Below are 19,918 nucleotides of genomic sequence, written 5' to 3'. Positions count from 1 at the left end.
CATTTAGTGTGCCGGTAAACCACACACGCTCCACTAACGTCTTCGCAAGGGCACAAAGTGTAATTTCATGGAATTGCATCAATTCACTTTTGCCTAAGTAACTAAGATTGGGAATTTGAAAAACATTTAGTTACTTTGTATTTCATTATACTTATAATGGAAGGTTTTGTCCTATCCTACCCGTTCGGCTAACGACCCTCCACTAGTCAAGAGTGCGGTGGGTAAGAGTGGATACCCATTCAATCGCCATTTTATAGGCAATTTCCTTAAACACCCCTTATAGACCAGCTTCGTGAATGAGGCCTACTAACGGCAAGACTGAATTTTACTCATACATATATATAATGTTAGACTTTTAATATTATATATAGTATAGGGTGCATTTTATACTTTTAAAATACTATGTGGTTAACTTTAACAATTACACTTTTAATTCAATTAAATGGTTAACCAAAACTTTTATGGATTTATTAAACCTCTTTTAATTATACTCCTTAATTAATTAATAAAACCATAAGGGTGTGATTTGAACTTTTTAAAACATTACTAGGGTTTTAGAATTTAACATTTCTAATTAAACCTTTTAATCAACTTTTAAATTCCAAAACTTGAGGGCAAGTTTTGAAACCTTTTTCAAAACATTAGGGTTTTAACTATTTAAATTTCAAAACTTCAAAACTTTTGGGTTCAAATTTAAACTATAAAACCTAAAGGGGAAAATATGAAACCTTTCATAACAACAAGGATCAAATAACAAATAATTTTAAATTAACATTTAATCACATAATTATCCATATTTGATTTATTTAATGATTTCTTGCAAAACAATTTATCAATTTACTCAAAATAATTAATCAATTATCTTATAAGGAAACAATTATCTTGTTAATTGATAATTATCTTTAATTAGATCAAGAATATAGTCATATATATCATAAAATCGGATTTATATTGATCTAACATGATAAGGTAACTATCCAAATGCAAAAACAGCAAGAAATCCCGAGATAAGCATTATCTGACGCTCGAACTCGCCGAGTACCACACTGTACTCGCCGAGTTGAGGTCTACTCGCCGAGTACACTGTGTTACTCGCCGAGTTCCTCAGCTATAAAGCCCAAAAAACGATTTTCCAGTTATACAATGCATCAATACAATTGAAACCAAGCTAGGCTCTGATACCACTGATGGGTTTTGGTCATAAGACATCCTATGTGCTCATACAAACCCTAATGCTTGGATCTAGGTTTCTCTATTGTACATGCTTTGAATCCAAGACTATAAACCCTAATTCTAACATATGGAAATCGACATTAACATATAATTAGGTTTAAGAACATACCTTGATTGTTATATAGCAATAACAATCACAACTCCACCTTGGATTGACTTTGGAATGCTTAGAGTCACAAGTGTCACTCCTCTAATGGCTTACAAACACCAAGAGCAAATGGAGAAGGTATAAAGAGAGAGATGAGAGGTTAGAATTCGTATCTAGGACCTCTTGGGAAGGGATACACGAATTCATGACCCTAGGGGTGTTTATATAGGTGTAGAGATAGGGTTTCAGTCATTATCCTTATCTAGTTGATTATCCATTAAGCAACCAATAAGATAATCCTTGAATCCTTATCATACTCGAATTCTAAGGCTTTCCAACCTTAAATTCGTCCACCATATAAATAAGATAATCCTTACCTTATTTTGTAACTATCACATAATTACAAATCAGCCCCTCTAGTTTAATTAATTACATTTGATCACAAAACTAATTCTTAATTAATTATTGACCAATATTAATTAAACAAATATGATTTCTCCTTTAATATATTATTCTTATAACATATTAATAAATCATATTATCCTCTCTCTCTTTATTCATTTCTCCAATCAAGTTGCTTTGGTGAAGGCAACCCAAAAGGACCATGCACCATCGGGTCAAGTACATACCAAAATAGTTATGGACTTAGACACTAATCCAACAGTCTCCCACTTGGATTAGTCTAACAACTATTCTGCGTATGACTTCAGATCCCGATCTGCAATCGTAGCTTTCCAAAGCCGCTGTCAACTCTGATCCTATCAGATACGCGTGTCCTTAGATAAGGGATCATATATTCCTCCATTCTAGATATCGTATGAGATATGATTTCTAATCATTCTCTTTGTACTACTTCTCGATTTCTGATTTATGACGATAGACTAATTGAACAAATCAAATTAGCCATAGCCCGACCGAGCATTTACGTTTGTCATCACTAAACCATCGAGGGGCCCAAAGATATTGCTTTTATCCTACTTTGGATAAAAGGAACGGATAAACTTTGATACAATGCTCGCTTGCACTCACTCACCGAATTACACACAACAATATGTTTTATAACACCAAGTTACTGGTGCGTTTACATATTATCAATGTGCAACCGATTCGCAAGATACAACTCACACATCTCGGTTTCAAGAATATAAGATGTTATCGTCTCACAAATTACTCGTGATACAATTCATGGAGCGATCCAAGTGAGCGTGGGTTTAATCCAATGCTCAAATCATATTCGTAAGCACTCGTGAACGTTGCAGCAAGAGGGTGCTAAGTCCAGATCTCTGAGCTCAAGCTTCTTCTTCAACTTCTTCCTTTCCTTCTTCACTGCGTCCTTTCCTTGAAACACTCAAAAAAGCTTCTTTACACACAAAGAGAGGATAAGAACGAATTAGGGTTTTCTTGAGAGTAAGGAGGTTGATGGGAAAACAAGGAAGGAGGCTATAATGGGGTTTATATAGCCTTAAACCCTTAAAATTAGGTTTTTTTTCCTCTGACCGCGTACACTGGGCGTACCATATGGTACGCTGCGCGTATACTTCTCATCCCCGTGTTTCATTTAGGCGCTACGCCGCGCGTACAACGGGTTACGCCCCGCATACGACTTATGGGCAGCCTATGCCTCAGCCCAAAGCAAAGAGGCCCAATCCATAAAATAAAATTCTATTATAGCCCAAAATAAAACTTGAGAATTTAAATAAATTTATACCTCGGAAGACGATTGTTATAGTAAGGAAATATAATAAAATAATAATAAAATAAAAAAACAAAATTTTATTTATTTAATAAATGCGGAATTTGTTTTTCCTTACAATGTAATTACAAATGAAAACTATGTTATTACATATTTAGTAGCAATCTATCATACCTCCTAAGCAACAACTCAAAAATCCGATCTTCGAACCATGCGATTAAAATCCATCTTCGTGATCAGATTCAACATACTCTTCCTTTAAGATTCATTCCCTTTGCATGATCCTACAAAACATCAAAATGCAACCATATCACATCATGTATTAAGAATCAACAGTTAGGAACTTAATAGAGTTAGATAGTAGACTTACCTGAAGCAGAACCATACAATCTGATTAAACTTCTCAGGTAGTCAGGGTAGCTTCGCTTCCAATGTCCTTTTCTTTGATAGTAGAAACACATAGGCTCACATGGAACTGTCTTAGAATTGGCCTTTCTCTTATGTTCAAAGCTTTTAACCATAGAAAATTCCTTTCCTTTAGGAGAAGGAATCTTTTTTTGGATGTCCATGTCAGCTTGGATGTAGATCTTTCAGTCAAATTTGCTTGACCGTTGTGCCAAATCATTGCTGATTCAGCGGTAATTAGCAAATAGGCGAGATCAATTGGGTTCATGTCGTGATCTGTCACATAGTAGTCTCTAAAGAACTCACTGTATGACTCAGGAAGTGACTGAAGAACCCAATCAATAGCTAAATTCTTTGGGAAGACAACACCCAACATCCTCAGCCTATCAATATGCAACTTCATGTCCAAGACATGAGTACATACATGCCATCCATCTTTGTGTTTACAATTCAATATGGATTGAGTGATCCTAAACTTTTCAAGTCTTCAAGCTTGTGGGTCAGGGAGAATAATTGGAGGAGGTGGACGAAATGAAGTATGATTTTCACTTCCACGATCCAATCATGGAACATCATCTTCTGAATGAAAGCTTGTTCTAGAAGATTTGGGAAGACCATAGTTGTCTGAGGCAGACATCTACAAGGGAGAAATTCAAGTTAGTTGATTTAAGTCCTTAATATAACACCCAAAATGAAATATTAAGGTTAGGGCCCAACACAATATTTTACAATTTGGAAGAGGGATGTCGTAATCCAAACCACAAAGTATTTGAAGGTAGGTAAATGACGATTTACCAATTTCCACCACGAAAAAAAGAAAAAGAGTTTTAGGTTTTAAGTGAATTGAAACTCCTAGATCCTTTGAGATTCATTGAACAATTTAATGGCATGTTTAAATCTCGAGTGTGCCCTTCAAGTTTGTGATAGAGATTCCAAGGATCACACACAAGGTGTGAATAACCATGCAAATTAGCTTGGTACACCCAATGTTACAACCACCTAATCAATGTTCCGGTTAACCACACACACTCCATTGATCTATGATTAACATCAAGCTACCCATGGCCACGCACTGTCAGTCCAGATTAGTGTGCCGGTTAACCACACACGCTCCACTAACGGCTTAACAAGGTGCAAAGTGCAATTTCATGGGTTAGCACCATATTCACATTTTCCTAAGTAACTAAGATTTTGGAATTTATAAGTGTTTAGTTACTTCATATTTATCATTATACTAAGATTTTGGAATTTATAAATGTTTAGTTACTTCACATTTTCTTTTAAATTCAAATAAATTTTTGTTTAAACCTTTATATTTAACTTTTTATTTGTTTTATCCAACCCGTATAACATACGTGTCTAACAACTAGTGATTAATTAATGTTTATATGCATTAGATTCTTATAAGATGGGATGATGATACACTATTTTTTATGTTGAGTTTATATCAAAGTAATTTTAACAAACTTTTATAATATAATAGTAACTTCAAAAACTCATCTAAACATATTTTTATAAATTAAAAAAAAATATTTGTAAGATACTTTTTATTTGAAGTAATACAACCACAATACCTCTAAGACCATCTGTTATACTCTCTATGACAACAGTCATGGAGAGCTTCTAGATCAACCATTTCAGCAACCACAAACCACCCCTACCACCTGAATACTCTCCACTAATAGCGAAGAGAGAGGCATGAGAAGATTGAGAGAGAAGGGGAATACGATTGGGCATTTCCCTTCGTCCTCCCTCACCACAAACTATCACTAAAACGGGTAACCACGAACGGTCGGGTTAGTGTGCAAGACTGTTTTTCATGGCCACGTAGACCACGACTGGATTCGTTGCTAGTATACCGGTTGGCCTAATATACTGCCAAAATAATACCTCTAATGAATTCCATAGAATGCATCTAAAGTCTAAATTACCTCAAAAATGCCTTTAAATATAGCTATAATATAAGTATGTGTATAATTATATCTTTTCATGAAACATACCACATCATGTGGCTGTAGTTTAGTGGTAAGAATTCCACGTTGTGGCCGTGGAGACCTGGGCTCGAATCCCAGCAACCACAAACTTTTTCGTTTTTTTTAAAATTTTCTGCTCAAATGTCAAAGATTGAAAACCTTACTCGATGTCAAAACCCTAAATCGATCATATCACAAAACTTCTTTGTACAAGTCAGAGAATCTGTAACAATAAGCTTTGCCACTTGCAGATCTGTTCTCGTTGGTTGCAATTTATAACGATTCGTGAGCTCTCTTCTCTGTTTTTTATCTATTGCAATTATAATTTCCAAATTCAAATCTTTTTTGGCTGAATAAGATGAGAGTTATTGTCGCCCCAGTCTTACGAGCTTCGTACAACTACGTCGCTCGATGCTGATAGACATATTCGTAATCTGAATTTTCAATTTGTGCTTGTTTTGAACCTTCGATTTTCAGAATCGTAACATAAAATAATTTCACTGGCAACCAGGTCTTTGAATATATTTTTCTCGATTTTCCATATACTAAATCTGAAGTTTTTTTTGTTCTGAATATGATGAGAGTTATTGTCGCCCCAGTCTTATGAGCCTTGTATCATTACATTGCTCAATGGTGATAGACATATTCATAATCTGATTCATTTTCCTCAAGTTATACAGAATAGATTTCAAACTGTTATACAAAATTTATAATTTTTTTTTTTTTGGCTATAACTGAATTTGGAGATGCTGTGGTTTGGTAATTGATTGACGTGATGATTTATTTACCCATTTTGTCTGTAATATCAAATGATGATATATAATACATGCATCACCATCTGATCTCTTTTGCAACCACTCATCTAATCCCCAGTTGATATTATTTTTTGTCAAATCATTCATTCATACTTGTTTCAAAAACGAAGCTGATGCAATCAATGATGTAAATTATTTTTTACACTGATGTTTATCTGTGATTAACTTGAATTGATCACCATCTTTCGGCTGAGATTATGCAACAGTTTTTTTTGTTATTTTATTTTTATTTCAATCTGTTTGTGAACTTGCTTTTACCTAATTAATGTATAATGCATCTCGTTAGATGGGCAGATAGTGATGAAAACAGACTTTGCGACACAGTTTGCTGATATTTTAAAAAAGCATACTGTTACTGTTTATTGTTGTTCACACTTTTTATCTTTTGCCAGTAAAAACAAATATTCGTATATGATTAAAATTTTGTAAGACATTTTAAAGTTCATAACTGTTTGAGTTTGTTTCTTGATATGTATTATTTTCCTAAATTACCATATGTGTTTATGTTTGATTTCCTTCCTAGAATGCAAGTTTAATAAGGGTTGACTAAGATTGTGCCAATGCCCACCAGGTGCTCGATTTAATGCCAAGGTTACTTGCATTTTTTGGGTTTTAAACTTATACCACACATCCGGATATCAGTGATTGAGTTTTCTAAACACGTTTTTGCTTTCCTTTCTTTTGGCTACATGCCCAGCAGGAACAAATCATTGATGCTAAAAGTAAAAACTTTATTTTAAAACTTAACAAATGACATCGCCCACAAAGTTGGTATGTATGTTGTAAGTAGGAACTTCATTTTCTAAATTCCACAAAAAATGGTTTTTTATGTATACTTTGACTTCAAATTTAGGTTTTTTTTCTCATAGGTATTTAACAACGAAGTGAACACCTTGCTCATGTTTTTTATTTATGATTTTGGTCCCACAAGAAACATTAATCCATGTACATTCTAAATCCTTACAATGTGTTCAAATCAGGATCTAGTAACTATGATTCTTGAGAATGCAATAATTAGTTTGAATGTCTTTCAGCTGTTGAATGAGCTGGAAGGGGAGCCTTTTCAAGAGAAGAGCTACAAGTTGGAGATATTCCTTTAGAACTCATGTTGTTTGCTATCATTTTAGCAGACCTTCTTCATGAAATTGGCAAAATATTGTAGTTATGTATGGTAACTATTTAATTTTAAAAGTAGTTTTCGGCAAGGGCAACATTGTGATAATCGATAGTTTTTTTTTTTGACTTTTCTTGTTGGCAAAATATTGTAGTAGCCGATTTCTGTTGTGGTTTTTGTCTATTGTAGGTGCATAGAGTAAAGGGAAGTAATAGCATCTTAATCTCAAGTTTAGCTTAAAAGGAAGAAAACTTTTTTGAATTAATCTTCTTATAATGCACGCTTCACATTTTTTAAGTTGTGATGTATGCTATTAGGTTGGCTTCCTGTTATTTCCATAACTAAGAAGTATTTGAGTGTTCTAAGACCTTTAGGTGAAAGTTTTGGAAGATTCCAAAGTTTTGATGTGACATTTGTCGACTTGTGGAAGATTCCAAAGTTTGATGTGACATTTGTCGACTTGTGGAAGATTCCAAAACTTTGGAATCTTCCACAAGTCGACAAATGTCAGCATTCGTTTAACAGGATATGGATGTGAAAAGAAATGTTGGTTTTGACAATTTTAATTGAGATACAATTATATCTTAATATTTATGTGTTGGTTTGATATTTTAGTTTTACTTTGTTATATTTCTTCATCTTTTAGCCCCTTAAAATGATGTGATAGTATTTTTCTATTATGCCACAGTAGTGTGGTTACATGTCCGAAATGACAGGTTTTTTTTGTTGAATTTTAAATCTTTCTAATGCTGAATATTCAATAGGAAACTTTCTTGGTGGATGATGTTTTTGCGTGTTGCTGCCTTTTGCTGTTGATGTGATGATGTTTTGGAGTTTGGAGTTTGTTGATGCATATTGCTATTGTTGATAATGTTGAGAATTGATATGTTAGTTTGTAATTAGATTCCTCTTGATGGGAGATGTTTTCTATTATGTTATTTAAAAGTGAGAAGTGTTTTAATTAATAGTTGGTTATTTAAAAGATCAAGTTTTTATTAATCCAACAATAAGAGGGTAGAGGGTATGTTTGGTATCATCATCTATTTTGTGAGAAATCGTGTATTTCATACCTCGGGAGAGGTTAGGCTCTCGAATCTCTAGAAACCATTAGGTTATGGTTTTGATCTTTTGGTATTTATGAGTGTTTTGATTGAAATACAATGAAAGCTTGTGTTATCTTTTTATTGTTTGTGATTTAGCAACCAACAACCAAGTGACCAGCTATATATTGTATATGTTAATTTAGTTATTTTCTCTGTTTATTATCTGTCTTGATAGGTGGTTTTAACCGCTAACCGTTGTTCATAATGTAGCATGACATTATGCTTATGTATCATCTACCCACATCACATGGAAGAAGGTTTGAAAACAAAATCAAAATAGAATGTTAAGTTATGACTTAGGATTCTCCTTAAGGTCTTTTCATGAAATTTTTGTAAAGAGTGTTTTTACAACAGGAGTTTTTGAAAATGCTTTTTTAGGGGTACCGGTTAACACAAATCGGTCCGTATGAACAAAAATTTTTTATCAGTTTGATCAAATATTTCATCCATAACTCATCAATTTCACAAATCTATACCTGTTAACACAATATCTCATCAATTTTCATCAACACGGTACAATCCATACACTCTCAAAGGTATGATAATCAATATTTCAGAACATCACAGGTATGATGATCAAAGGAACAAATCAGATACGGTGGACGGAAAACCAAAGAAAAATCGACAGGTATGATAATTGAAGGAACAAATCAAATATAGTGGAATAAATGATAGATGAGAAACAAAAATCGACACAAAAAGGAAAACCAAATCGGAGGTGAAACTTACCTGATCGGAGATGGAGGAAAGAGATGCCAGCAACGGGAAGAACGCCGATGGCCTTGGTGAACGGTCGACACACACAGTGAGAGTAAGCGGAGAGAACGAGGGTGAGGACGACTGATGAACGTGATAAACGAGTGAATTGATTAAGGTAGTTGAGGGCCTTTTTGTTTCGATTCATTTAACCCGTCTTGGTTGAATGTTACATATAAACTATCAGTTCAATACATATCGATTGAAGGCAAACGGGCAACAAGTTGCGCCGCTAGCCCTTTCTGGATGGCTTTGTTTGAGCTTTTAAGGTATTTTTGAAATTTTATTTACAAAAGCCTTGTAGTCTTTAATTTAATTACAAAACAATGTGATATACGTTGTAGTGGGTTTAAAAGTATTAGCTTTTAATTGTAATACATATTTATCCAAATTTATATTTTCTACAAAAATATTTATTTTCTTTATTTTTAAAATTGTATATTTCATACAAGATAACAATTAAAATCGTAGTATAGAAAATCTATTTTTCAAAAAAAAAAAAAAAATTGCCTTGGTCTAGTTATTTTTTGCTAACCAGTACCTTATTTTTTTTATCTTTCTATTCAGACTGTTGGGTATGGATAACGCTCATCGGTGTGTTTTTGAACGTAATAGCACACAAACACCATTCATCTTCATCGTTGTTGGGTGTTATACGTCTGCACGTTGCTTTCCGTTACCACCACCATCTTCATTTAACGTTTTTTTTTTTTTTCTTTTTCTCTAAAAATGCCGGTATGGTCGTTACCCATACCTACCAGTCTCAATAAATTCTTTTACACAAACAACATTTACATTGTTTTAAAGAGATAGATAATAATACAAAATGATATACGATGACGTTTAAATTAATAGTTATAAATAAAAAAAATGAAAGTTTTATAAATATTACAAAATCAAATGTATTCAAAAACATATCTAGTAAATGTAGCCTAAAGTTAACAAAAAAAACTTTTAATAAAAAAACTTCAAAATTTTAATATAAAGTGGATAAATTTAAAATAAAATACCAAAAAAATTAAGAAATTCTACTCGAATAAACACAATTATGGATCAACAAATCTTTTTCTTGGTTTGGAAGAACATGTATTCTGATAATGACCAGGTTACCTACAAATTCCACAAAGATTATTTGTTTCCCTTCTTTAATGTTCATTCCATTCCGTAGTTTTGTTGAGGGAGAACGATCTTTTTCCTTTCGTTTTAATTCTGAATTTGGAAGCATTCTTTGAATAGTTGTCTCCGGCCAATATGATTCATGGGGAACCGGGAAAAACTCAGATACCCAAGTAGCTGAATACCCAACAATTAAGTAATATTGTTGAATATATTGACTACTATTTAAAGAAAAATAAGCACACTCAATACATGTGAACAATGATATTTATATACCTCCAACTTACCACATGTGCAAGATTTTTTTCTCAAAATCAACAACTTGCACATTTTTTCCGTTCTGCATAACCACCTCTAAAATTTCTTTCGTTCGATTAAATGATTTTAAGTTGTGTGCAGTAACTTTTGACATTGGTGTTGCTTATTTTACAAGCACATGGGGGTGTAAACATATCTCCTTTAGCTTGAGCAGTTGATCCTAAAAGATGGCTGACATCAAAGTAGTGAACCAATCTGTAGAATGTAAGTTAGACACATGGAGTGATTGGTAAAAAAACGAGCTCCTTAAGTACATTGTTGAAAACCCCTGACATATTTGTAGTGGGCTCCATAACGCTTTCTACAATCATGTGCTAGTATCCATCTACAAAGGGAGTGCCCCTCAAGCCATTGGCGAGCTTGTGCATTTAGCTGTCTAATTTCTTTCATAATGGAGTTGAACTTACGAACTTGGTTATGACTCCCAACACAGTAAGTTAAAACTTTCAATCGTGAGTTACAAAACTTGTCATGGAAGTTGTTGGTGTAATGTCACAAGCGATACATGTAAAAACATTTTCAAATGTCATTTATAAACTAATTGTACCATAAAAGCGGTTAACGAAATAAAATAAATAATACATGTGAAAACTATATGGCTCCAACTAGGGAGATTCTTGCTCATTAACAACCTTTAGTATTCCACTATGACGATCAGATATTAAACAAATGCCCTCTCGTTTTTTACCACATGTTTCTTGACATGATTAATAAACCAATGCCAACTATTATATGACTTTTAACATCCCCAATTTCTAGGTAAGAGATTTATTTTTTAAAAGGCAAGTTTCCGTTGGAACTCGGCGAGTTGATGGCCTCAAATCTACAAACATTACAAATAAGCTTTGAATTGGATAAATATAGTTAAAATTAGAGCTGCTAAGAAAAAGGAAAATATTAGGACAAGAATGGAGTTGATACAGATAAAGATAAAAAGTTTCCTAAATTCGAAAAACCGCGACGCTACAAAGAGCATGTAGCGCCACAACCTAGCTTTAGAGTTCAAGCAGGATCCGGGCACAATATGCTCAACAACACAGAAAATACATGAACACGATGCGACATCTCTGAATTCAATAAATACATGATTTTTTCCATTCTAATCAATATGCTGAAAAATATTGGAGATACCAACCCTCAAAGACGAAAAGTAATTCATCTAACACCTTTTTTGGTCGAAATCAAGGATGAAGAACAATTTTTTAGCATCATTTTGAAAGTTAAAGCTTGCAAACGTTCTAAAATCATTAGGTTTGCTTTAGACACCATGTTTAGCATTTCTTATTTGATTATTTTTTGTTTTCCAACGATGATTATGACAAATACCCTTTTACTTCCGCTTAGATGTAGATTAACTCTAACTAATATGATTTGATTTATTAGTTGGATTTATAAAGTTTGGTTATGTAGTTTGTTTGATTGATCGTTTTACCTTAATGTTTAGATTTTTATTGCCTACAACTAAGTTTGATATAGTTATGAGGACCAATCTAATTTTATTGACTTGTAACTTAATGAATTTATGAAAAATAAAGGGTTGAGACTAGCGATGAACCAAATCCGATATTATTGTAAACTTAAATGTGTGAGACTAGTGATGGACCAAATTAGATATCCATGACATGTTTCAATTGATTGTCATCATCATCCATTAGAAATCACTTAGATCATTTCACTCATAACTCGAATATTTAATTGATATTTAGTTAGCTAATCGCATGATCCTTGTGTTAGTTACTTCATAATTAATAATATTAATTAATCGGATCAAGGTAACTAGTCATTATAAAATTGGTAATAAGCTTGTTAAATCCATTGCAGTTCTAATAAATCAACCATATGAAATTAGGGGGATTCAAAATCTAAGTGGAAGTATTTCAAAATGCATGTTAACTTATCCCCGAATGATTGCTTCAAAGTCAACGTCTTGCGATGGTACTTGGATTCCTATTGCACAGCCCCTGATGCTAATCATATCAGATGGATAAAGTAGTTTCGTTGAAAATCACATGTTTTATGTGAAGTGCTTGCCTTGGCAGACTCACTGGCTCTACCGAGACATTCATTACTAGAGGTGCAGACATTTAATCTTCTTTATGCAAGCTTTACTCTCATTGAATATATTGACAACATGTTAACCATATATGATTTTGCTGACTAGGTCATAAAATGGGTGCTAAAATGGCGTTGCAACAATTCACTCGTGTTGTGGAACTTCTCGATTTCACTACTATGTGCCCTAGAAAACACAAACTCTTCATGTCAATCATCTGTTCATTGTGGTGATGTCTAGTAGTTGAGAAATAACAAGGTATTTAAAAACCTTATATCTTCCCCTACCAATATTATGGATAATGTAATTTCTTTATCTTTCTTTGCATGTAATTGTGTCTTGTTTCGGCCCACGCTCTAGTTCCTTGCTAGTCGTGATGTCTTGTTAGTTTATATATCTCACCGTTTCCAAAAAAAAAAAAGATTTGGACTTTTCGGTTCCATATTGAAGTCGTTAGAACGGATATGATTTTCCTTTTTTATCTGGTGTCCTTTTTTGTATTTATAAACAAATATATATTTTATTGGAGTTTTTACTTGCCACTCTTGTAACAATCAAATGCGGCAAATGTAAGATGCATAGATGAGTTTTTGTTTTCAGACATTCATTAATATCCCAATTCTCGTAAAGAATAAAACATAGATGAAGCTGCAGAATTTTCTGCATCCTTGACTTTTGACCTCTCTTCTCCCTTCATGAAAAATATCTTACCAGAAAGTTCAATTTGCACGGATGCTATATATCTTCTATTGTGTGCAGGACCCGATTCTTGCTCAACTCTGCAAGAAAAAGAAAAAAAAAACATTAAAATTAAATGGATTTTGTAATTATTTGGTTTCCATCTTTAATCAATCTAACATGATCTAATTAGTAATAAAGGCAAAATATTTACATACCTGTAAGTCGCTTTTGGCCACCTTCTCCTGTTACAAAGTTCATGTATTTTTCGTTTTGCACCTTTAATCTCAGTGGCTTCACCAGAATCATCTTTCATTGCATCAGTGCTTTTTAGCCTTGTTAACTTAGATAGAGCAACCTCAGCTGCATGAAGCTTAGCATTCTCTTTGTTCTCTGAAGAGCTAGAGGCAATAAACTTTCCATCAACATAAACACTTGCAATGTTTCTTTCACCTGAAAAAAGATGCAAATACATAAGATACCATCATATCACACTATTCGTAGGATGCAAATGCATATAATATAGAGAAGCTGTAACCTTTCCTCCAATTCTTTATGTCAACAATTTTCCCCTCTTTTTGGCATGCCTCATATAGCATGGTAATAGGCTGTGGCTGTTTCTCAAGAACATTTAACATAACCATCGGCTCAAGTAGCTCTCTAATTACCTGAAAACAAAAAGTCAGTAATTCATCAATTTGATTCGCTACCAAATTATGTTATCATGTCGGGGTCAGGGTCGTTCTACACAGAAGCTTTTCCTCTATGGCTTATCGGTTGTACCTTTTTTTTCACATTAAGACTTGTATGGATAATATGTAAAGTTTGTTTCTTTTCCAGACTGAATAGGTAAAGGGTTAGTGTCTTAAAACATTAAGCCGAGTTTTTTGGGTCAACAGTCCATATTAAGTAAAAAAGAAACAGCCTGATAGTATAGAGGAATCAGCTTCTCACTCCAAAATCTTAATTATGCAATAGTAATTTGCAAGGATGACAATCACTCACCACCCACAGGATTTGCAAATTGAAATCACAATCTTCAAATACAGCTCCAGCAACCGATTCAACAATATCAGCAAGCACCTTTGGAGCTTTCATCTGTCCACCGTGGACCACCATCTCATCTTCTTCTTCTTCTTCGACCACAATCACAAATTCCCTAACCTAATTACAACATAAACCATATAATAACGCAATGGCTTTTTTGAGTGAGCATTACGGAATAACAAGAGATAGGTAAAATACCTTATCATTCAGAACAACGGTTTTGTGGCGGACATATTTGTAAAGCCCATTGTGGACCGCCACGCGTGCAAGTTTTTCAGTACTAATGTTGGCAGCACGGAGGAGAGAGATTTGACCAGGGTCAACATCAGGGTACGCCAAGTAGATAAAATTAGTGATGGCAAGTCGAAGAACAGAATCACCCAGGATTTCCAGACGTTGGTAGGATTGAGACTCGGTGTAAGAAGAATGAGTTAGGGCTGCTTCCAACAAACTTTTCCTCTTGAAGTTGTACCTCAATATGGCTTCTACAGCTCCAATGGAATTTTCCATGTCCCTGCTGCATTCACTCTTGTAACAATCAGGATACATCATGTTCATGTGTAGGCTACTACTACTTATTGCATCCGTGCTTTTTAGCCTTGTTAACTTTGATAGAGCAACCTCAGCTGCATGAAGCTTAGCATTCTCTTTGTTCTCTGAAGAGCCAGAGGCAATAAATCTTCCATCTACATAAACACTTGCGATGTTTCTCTCACCTGAAAAAAGGTGAGAACATATTAGCATCTCTCTTCTCAAGGGATATTATAATATTAGTTTTATAGAGAAGTTCTAACCTTTCCTCCAATTCTTTATGTCAACAAATTTCCCCTCTTTTTGGCATGCCTCGTATAGCATGGTAATAGGCTGCGGCTGTTTCTCGAGAACATCTAGCATAACCATCGGTTCAAGTAGCTCTCTAATTATCTGAAAACAAAAAGTCAAAGCAATTTGATCCACTGCTATCGAGTCAGTCTACACATACTTTTCCTCATTGCAAAACCGTGGCTTAGTGGCTGTTCGTTTCTTTTACATAAGGTCTGTTACTTTTCTAGACTGAATAGGTAATTGAATAAAAAAGAAATAGAGGTCAAGTGGCAAGTGGGACAGAGCTAAATGTTAGGATGGAAGACCTGATTGAATTTGAAGAGATTGTATAGGAATAGGAATATAGGATCACAACTACTCACCATCCACAGGCTTTGCAAACAGAACCCACAATCTACATAAACAGCACCAACAACCGATTCAACAATATCAGCAAGCACCTTTGGAGCTTTCATTTGCCCACCATGCACCACCATCTCATCTTCATCTTCAACCGCAATCACAAATTTCCTAACCTAATACCAACAAACACCATATTCTCACATTTCAATTACAAAAAGTAACGGCATAAATATAGGAAAAAAAATATCAAAAACCTGAACGCCCATGCTCAAAAAAACAATATGTTATTTTAGCATCCATTAAAACCGTTATATTTTCTAATTTTGGTAACCAGATAACCCAAGAAAAACGGTTGTATAGCTTACGTGGAGTTAAAAAGACTACATGGTATTGTTAATTTAAAATTATAAAAGCTTATGTGGAATAGCAATGATAGTTTCTGGAAAAATGGTAACAATCATCTGGAATAACAATTACAGTTTCTGAAAATTAAAATGCCACGTAGGATATGCAAAACAAAATGTATATAGATAGATAGGTAATACCTTATCATTGAGAAGGATGGTTTTGTGGCGGACATATTTGTAAAGCCCGTTGCGAACAGCCACACGTGCAAGTTTTTCGGTACTAATATTGGCAGAGCGGAGGAGAGAGATTTGACCAGGGTCAACATCAGGGTAAGCCAAGTAAAAGAAAATTGTGATGACAAGTCCAACAACAGCATCACCAAGGAGTTCGAGACGTTGGTAGGACTCAGACTCAGTGTATGAAGTATGAGTTAGGGCTGCTTCCAACAAACTTCTGTTATTGAATTTATACCTCAATATGGCTTCTACAGATGCAATTGAATCTGCCATATTTCTCATGCATTGACTCGATGATTGACTTTCTTCCGAGACCAAATCGTAGGGGGCAATGTCAATGTTGTACGTGTGCACAATCTTCTCCAAATGTACATCCGACAACATTTTTCTCTTTTTTGATTGAGAAAATAAAGTCGGCATATCTGTAAACTATGTATGATGTTATAATAGGAAGAAACAAAAAGAGCATGTTATAATAGAGAAATCATTGAAAATCAAGTGGGGCATAGAGACAAGTCTGCGACATAAGATATAAACTATTGAAACCGTTCACATTTTACCCTTATCATCGGAAACAGCCATAAGGGTAAAACGTAAACAGTTTCAATAGTTCAAAGGCAAATAGATAACGAAAATTTTTTTAGTGAAAAGTCGAAATTTCGTTACCCTTTCCTTTCAGTTCATTATCCCAACAATTGAAAACCTTATTTGTAGATGACTAGATTCTCTTTCTGCTTTTCCCTTGTTAACACTAATTTGTAGATTTCCTTCTCTATTGCTGAGAAAGAAAATCTGAAAGACATAAAGTCAAAAACCGTGAAACAAAACAAAATTGGAGAAACAATTCAACAAAAGAACATACGAAAGACTCAAAGAGTAACACTTCAGTGAAACAGTGACAACGAGGCAATGAGGCATTTAGCAGGTTTGTGAAGGTGAAACAAAAGCAATTTTTGTAATAGTGCGAAGGCGAGTGTCTGATTTCTGAATGTTGGTTGTATGGTTTTGAAAAGGCTGAAGCAATGTCGGCTGGCGACTGCGAAGGTGAGAAACAAAAACAATTTCTTAAATTGAAACGTGAGTATGATTTGCGACTCTGATTTCTGAACAACCATAAGTCTGATTTGACAATCTCAAATGAGGAGAGTCGTATTTTCGCGATTTGAATTTCTGAACGCACGTGAATCGGATTTTTGAAAGACGGTTTTTGAAGGTGAGTCTTAATTCTTGAGATCCGAAACGATCCGGTTTCCATCGTTGATTTTTGCGATGTCATCAAGAGCCGAGAGGACTAGCCGACTAGAGGAGCAAACGGCTGGACCTCTTTTTTTCCGGCTTCAGGCACTTCTCTACTGTGTCGGCCCTGGATTTCCATTACTGAACTGATTTGGGCCCTCTAAATACCAAATACATAGCACATCATAAAAAATAAAAAAAAATAAAAAAAAAAAGGTCCGACCCTGTTTGAGCCCCCAACCAATATTGTTTTAGCTTTTAGAGGGTGTTTGGGATTATTTTTAAAAGTGATTTTTTTGGATCTTTGGTCTAAAAGTTTGGAAAAGTGTTGTGGCAATTTTAAAAGTTCTTTTAATATGTGGTTTAAAAATTTAGGAATTTGTGACTTTTAGTTTTTTAACATTTACTTTTTTAAAAGTTAATCTAAACACCTTTTAAAAAAAGTTATAAGTCAAAAAATCTTTTTGTTGAAAATGACTTTTTAGACTAAACACCCTCCCAAAAATAAAAAATCAGACAACAAACATTCAAAAATCAGACACTTATCTTCTCAATGCATAAGAAAGTGATTTTGTTTCTCATCTTCACAGTCCACATACATACTTTAATTTCACTGTTTCAGTCTTTGATTCAGACGTTTTGCTGAGTTGTTTCTCTACACTTTAGTATGCCTCCTCGCCATTTTCAACGAATGTTAAAAAAAGGATGACCGAAAGAGAATCTCTCTCATGAAGACGTGATTGAAAACTTTGTCTCTTATGAAGACCTAATTGACCGTTTTCAAGTAGAAACAAGTTTATTTTTTTGTGTTATATTTGAATGAAAGTTTGTCTAATAAGTTATTACAAGATGAAATGAACACAATACATAATATATTTTTTGTACTTTCCAGAATTAACAAGTTTTAGAGCCTAAATTTAGTAAATATCGCGGCCGGCTCTATTACCTAATTAAATGATAATTTATTTTGAAAATAATAAATTATCTTGGAGTTTATCAATTGTATTTGATCCCAAAATTTATTGGTGGGTTATTAATGATATTTGTAGATGGTTTAAAGGGTTGCTTTGGGGTTGCGATGATGTTTCAATATTGATTTGTATGGGTTCTTTAATGTGATTTAGGTGTCATACTCGTTCCCGTTGAATTCACGGAAACTAGATACATATCAAATCTAGAAGCATGCATGCTATATGTTTTTCATTATGTTGAGTTTCATATTTATGCCATCGACTTTGACTTATTCATGACGTATTTGACTGATTTTGACTAAAGGGGTTATAACGATTTATCAACTATCAAGTATCATAATTTAGTAGTTATTTTGTTTTACTGCGATATTTGAAGTAAATCCCTAGTGAGTCCAATATAAGGAAAGATCTAGCTTTGACATACTAGACACTGTGTTAGCATTCATGCTGGAAAAAAATCTATAAGACTGTACAAGAAGTAAAACAAACTCTCACACAACTGTATTTGTATTTCATATAGTCATATGGCCGCTAGAGGCATGTGCCACGTGACCTTATGGCATGGCATTACTTGATGTGCATGCGATCCATGGAAGGTCGTGGTCCAATAGTGTATCCCAATAAGCTACTTCATTTTTTGGTCTACATAAGAGTATTATCTAACTTCTGCATGCTTTATATTTTTCTTATGGCATAACATAAGAACCTACTTAAATGTAACATAATGGTAGGAGAGAGCCCCAAACGATTATGAATGAATGATATTATCAATTCCCCCCTCTTAATCTCTCTCTGTAATTCTATCTTATTTGTCTTTCAATCAATTTTCAAAAGTTATTTTTCTTCTTAGTCCTCAAGAAAATGGAAGGAGTTAATTCTATTAGGATTGATTCTTATCGTTTGGTTGTCTCTTGTGGTGGGAGACAACTAGATGAACCCAAGTGTCTGAATGGAGGAGTACACACTTGTCCCACATCAACCAAACCCAATATATTGGGCTTATTAGTGCAATGTTGGCCTTAACCATTAAGACACACTGCTGGTGGTTTACCCCAAAACAGGCAATATTTGATTTTGATCAGGTTGGGGTTGGACAGGGTTGCATTTATGGTATCTAATGCCCGAGCAACCTCAACAAATCTAAAGATTAGAAAGAAGAATAACTTTAGGAAATGGATTAAGTGATAAATAAGATAAAATTTCAAAGTGAATATGTGGAAGGAAATTGAAAATATCTTTCATGATTTTTTTTAATACTCTTATCATTATTATATGAAATTCCCAAATAGGTGATTGGCATAGCAGAAAATGGACAATACCATTATTTATACTAAAATAGCTTTCTTGTGTGCACTATTGACCTCAGCCTCCCATGGATAATGCATACTTTTCTTCACAACTAATCGTGGCAACAACTTTCCCTAATGAAACTAATATGAACCCAAACAATACATTACCCCAGAAACGCATATCATCATCAAAATCGATCAAAACCTTAAACTGAAAACATAAATACAAATTTACCTCTACCGTCTCCAAAAGCTACAGTGCGTTGTTCTACTTGTAAT

General features: G+C 34.0%; 1 protein-coding gene, 2 long non-coding RNA genes and 5 other non-coding genes across 13 annotated transcripts; 6 read left to right on the top strand and 2 right to left on the bottom strand.

Moving 5' to 3' along the window:
- Positions 1–3,185: 3,185 nt before the first annotated feature.
- On the bottom strand, positions 3,186–9,511 carry LOC145006415 (uncharacterized). Its single transcript, XR_013662886.1, has 3 exons — positions 9,154–9,511; positions 3,385–4,056; positions 3,186–3,298 (listed from the first exon to the last, which is right to left on the bottom strand). It is a non-coding gene; the product is annotated as an uncharacterized LOC145006415 (long non-coding RNA).
- On the top strand, positions 5,428–5,499 carry TRNAH-GUG (transfer RNA histidin (anticodon GUG)). Its single transcript has one exon. It is a non-coding gene; the product is annotated as a tRNA-His (tRNA).
- LOC145007844 (small nucleolar RNA U31b) lies at positions 5,744–5,836 on the top strand. Its single transcript, XR_013663205.1, has one exon. It is a non-coding gene; the product is annotated as a small nucleolar RNA U31b (small nucleolar RNA).
- On the top strand, positions 5,963–6,052 carry LOC145007838 (small nucleolar RNA U31b). Its single transcript, XR_013663199.1, has one exon. It is a non-coding gene; the product is annotated as a small nucleolar RNA U31b (small nucleolar RNA).
- Positions 6,158–6,240, top strand: LOC145007821 (small nucleolar RNA Z195/SNORD33/SNORD32 family). The gene has a single exon (XR_013663184.1). It is a non-coding gene; the product is annotated as a small nucleolar RNA Z195/SNORD33/SNORD32 family (small nucleolar RNA).
- LOC145007823 (small nucleolar RNA Z196/R39/R59 family) lies at positions 6,322–6,407 on the top strand. The gene has a single exon (XR_013663186.1). It is a non-coding gene; the product is annotated as a small nucleolar RNA Z196/R39/R59 family (small nucleolar RNA).
- Positions 9,512–12,493: 2,982 nt separating the features above from the next.
- LOC145005621 (uncharacterized) lies at positions 12,494–13,226 on the top strand. The gene is made up of 2 exons (XR_013662636.1): positions 12,494–12,688; positions 12,776–13,226. It is a non-coding gene; the product is annotated as an uncharacterized LOC145005621 (long non-coding RNA).
- On the bottom strand, positions 13,227–19,686 carry LOC145005620 (ribonuclease 3-like protein 2). 6 transcript variants are annotated; one of them, XM_078964734.1, is made up of 10 exons: positions 17,006–17,575; positions 16,810–16,935; positions 16,105–16,572; positions 15,580–15,732; positions 15,187–15,316; positions 14,591–15,108; positions 14,351–14,509; positions 13,884–14,013; positions 13,564–13,798; positions 13,227–13,446 (listed from the first exon to the last, which is right to left on the bottom strand). In XM_078964734.1, exons 3-10 carry the CDS (start codon positions 16,561–16,563, stop codon positions 13,275–13,277), a joined length of 1,956 nt encoding a protein of 651 aa, XP_078820860.1. In that variant the 5' UTR covers positions 16,564–16,572; positions 16,810–16,935; positions 17,006–17,575; the 3' UTR covers positions 13,227–13,274. The 6 variants fall into 6 exon arrangements, with proteins under 6 accessions (XP_078820860.1, XP_078820863.1, XP_078820858.1 ...); XM_078964737.1 differs by lacking the exons at positions 16,810–16,935; positions 17,006–17,575 and adding an exon at positions 19,670–19,686 and having other exon boundaries at positions 16,105–16,565; XM_078964732.1 differs by having other exon boundaries at positions 16,810–17,575.
- Positions 19,687–19,918: the final 232 nt, after the last annotated feature.

The sequence above is a fragment of the Lactuca saligna genome, chromosome 7, assembly GCF_052625555.1.
Source record: "Lactuca saligna cultivar CGN05327 chromosome 7, ASM5262555v1, whole genome shotgun sequence".
In the NCBI taxonomy this organism is placed as follows: domain Eukaryota; kingdom Viridiplantae; phylum Streptophyta; class Magnoliopsida; order Asterales; family Asteraceae; genus Lactuca; species Lactuca saligna.
Note: the sequence above shows the minus strand (reverse complement) of the source record. Positions and strands in the feature narration are given on the sequence as shown.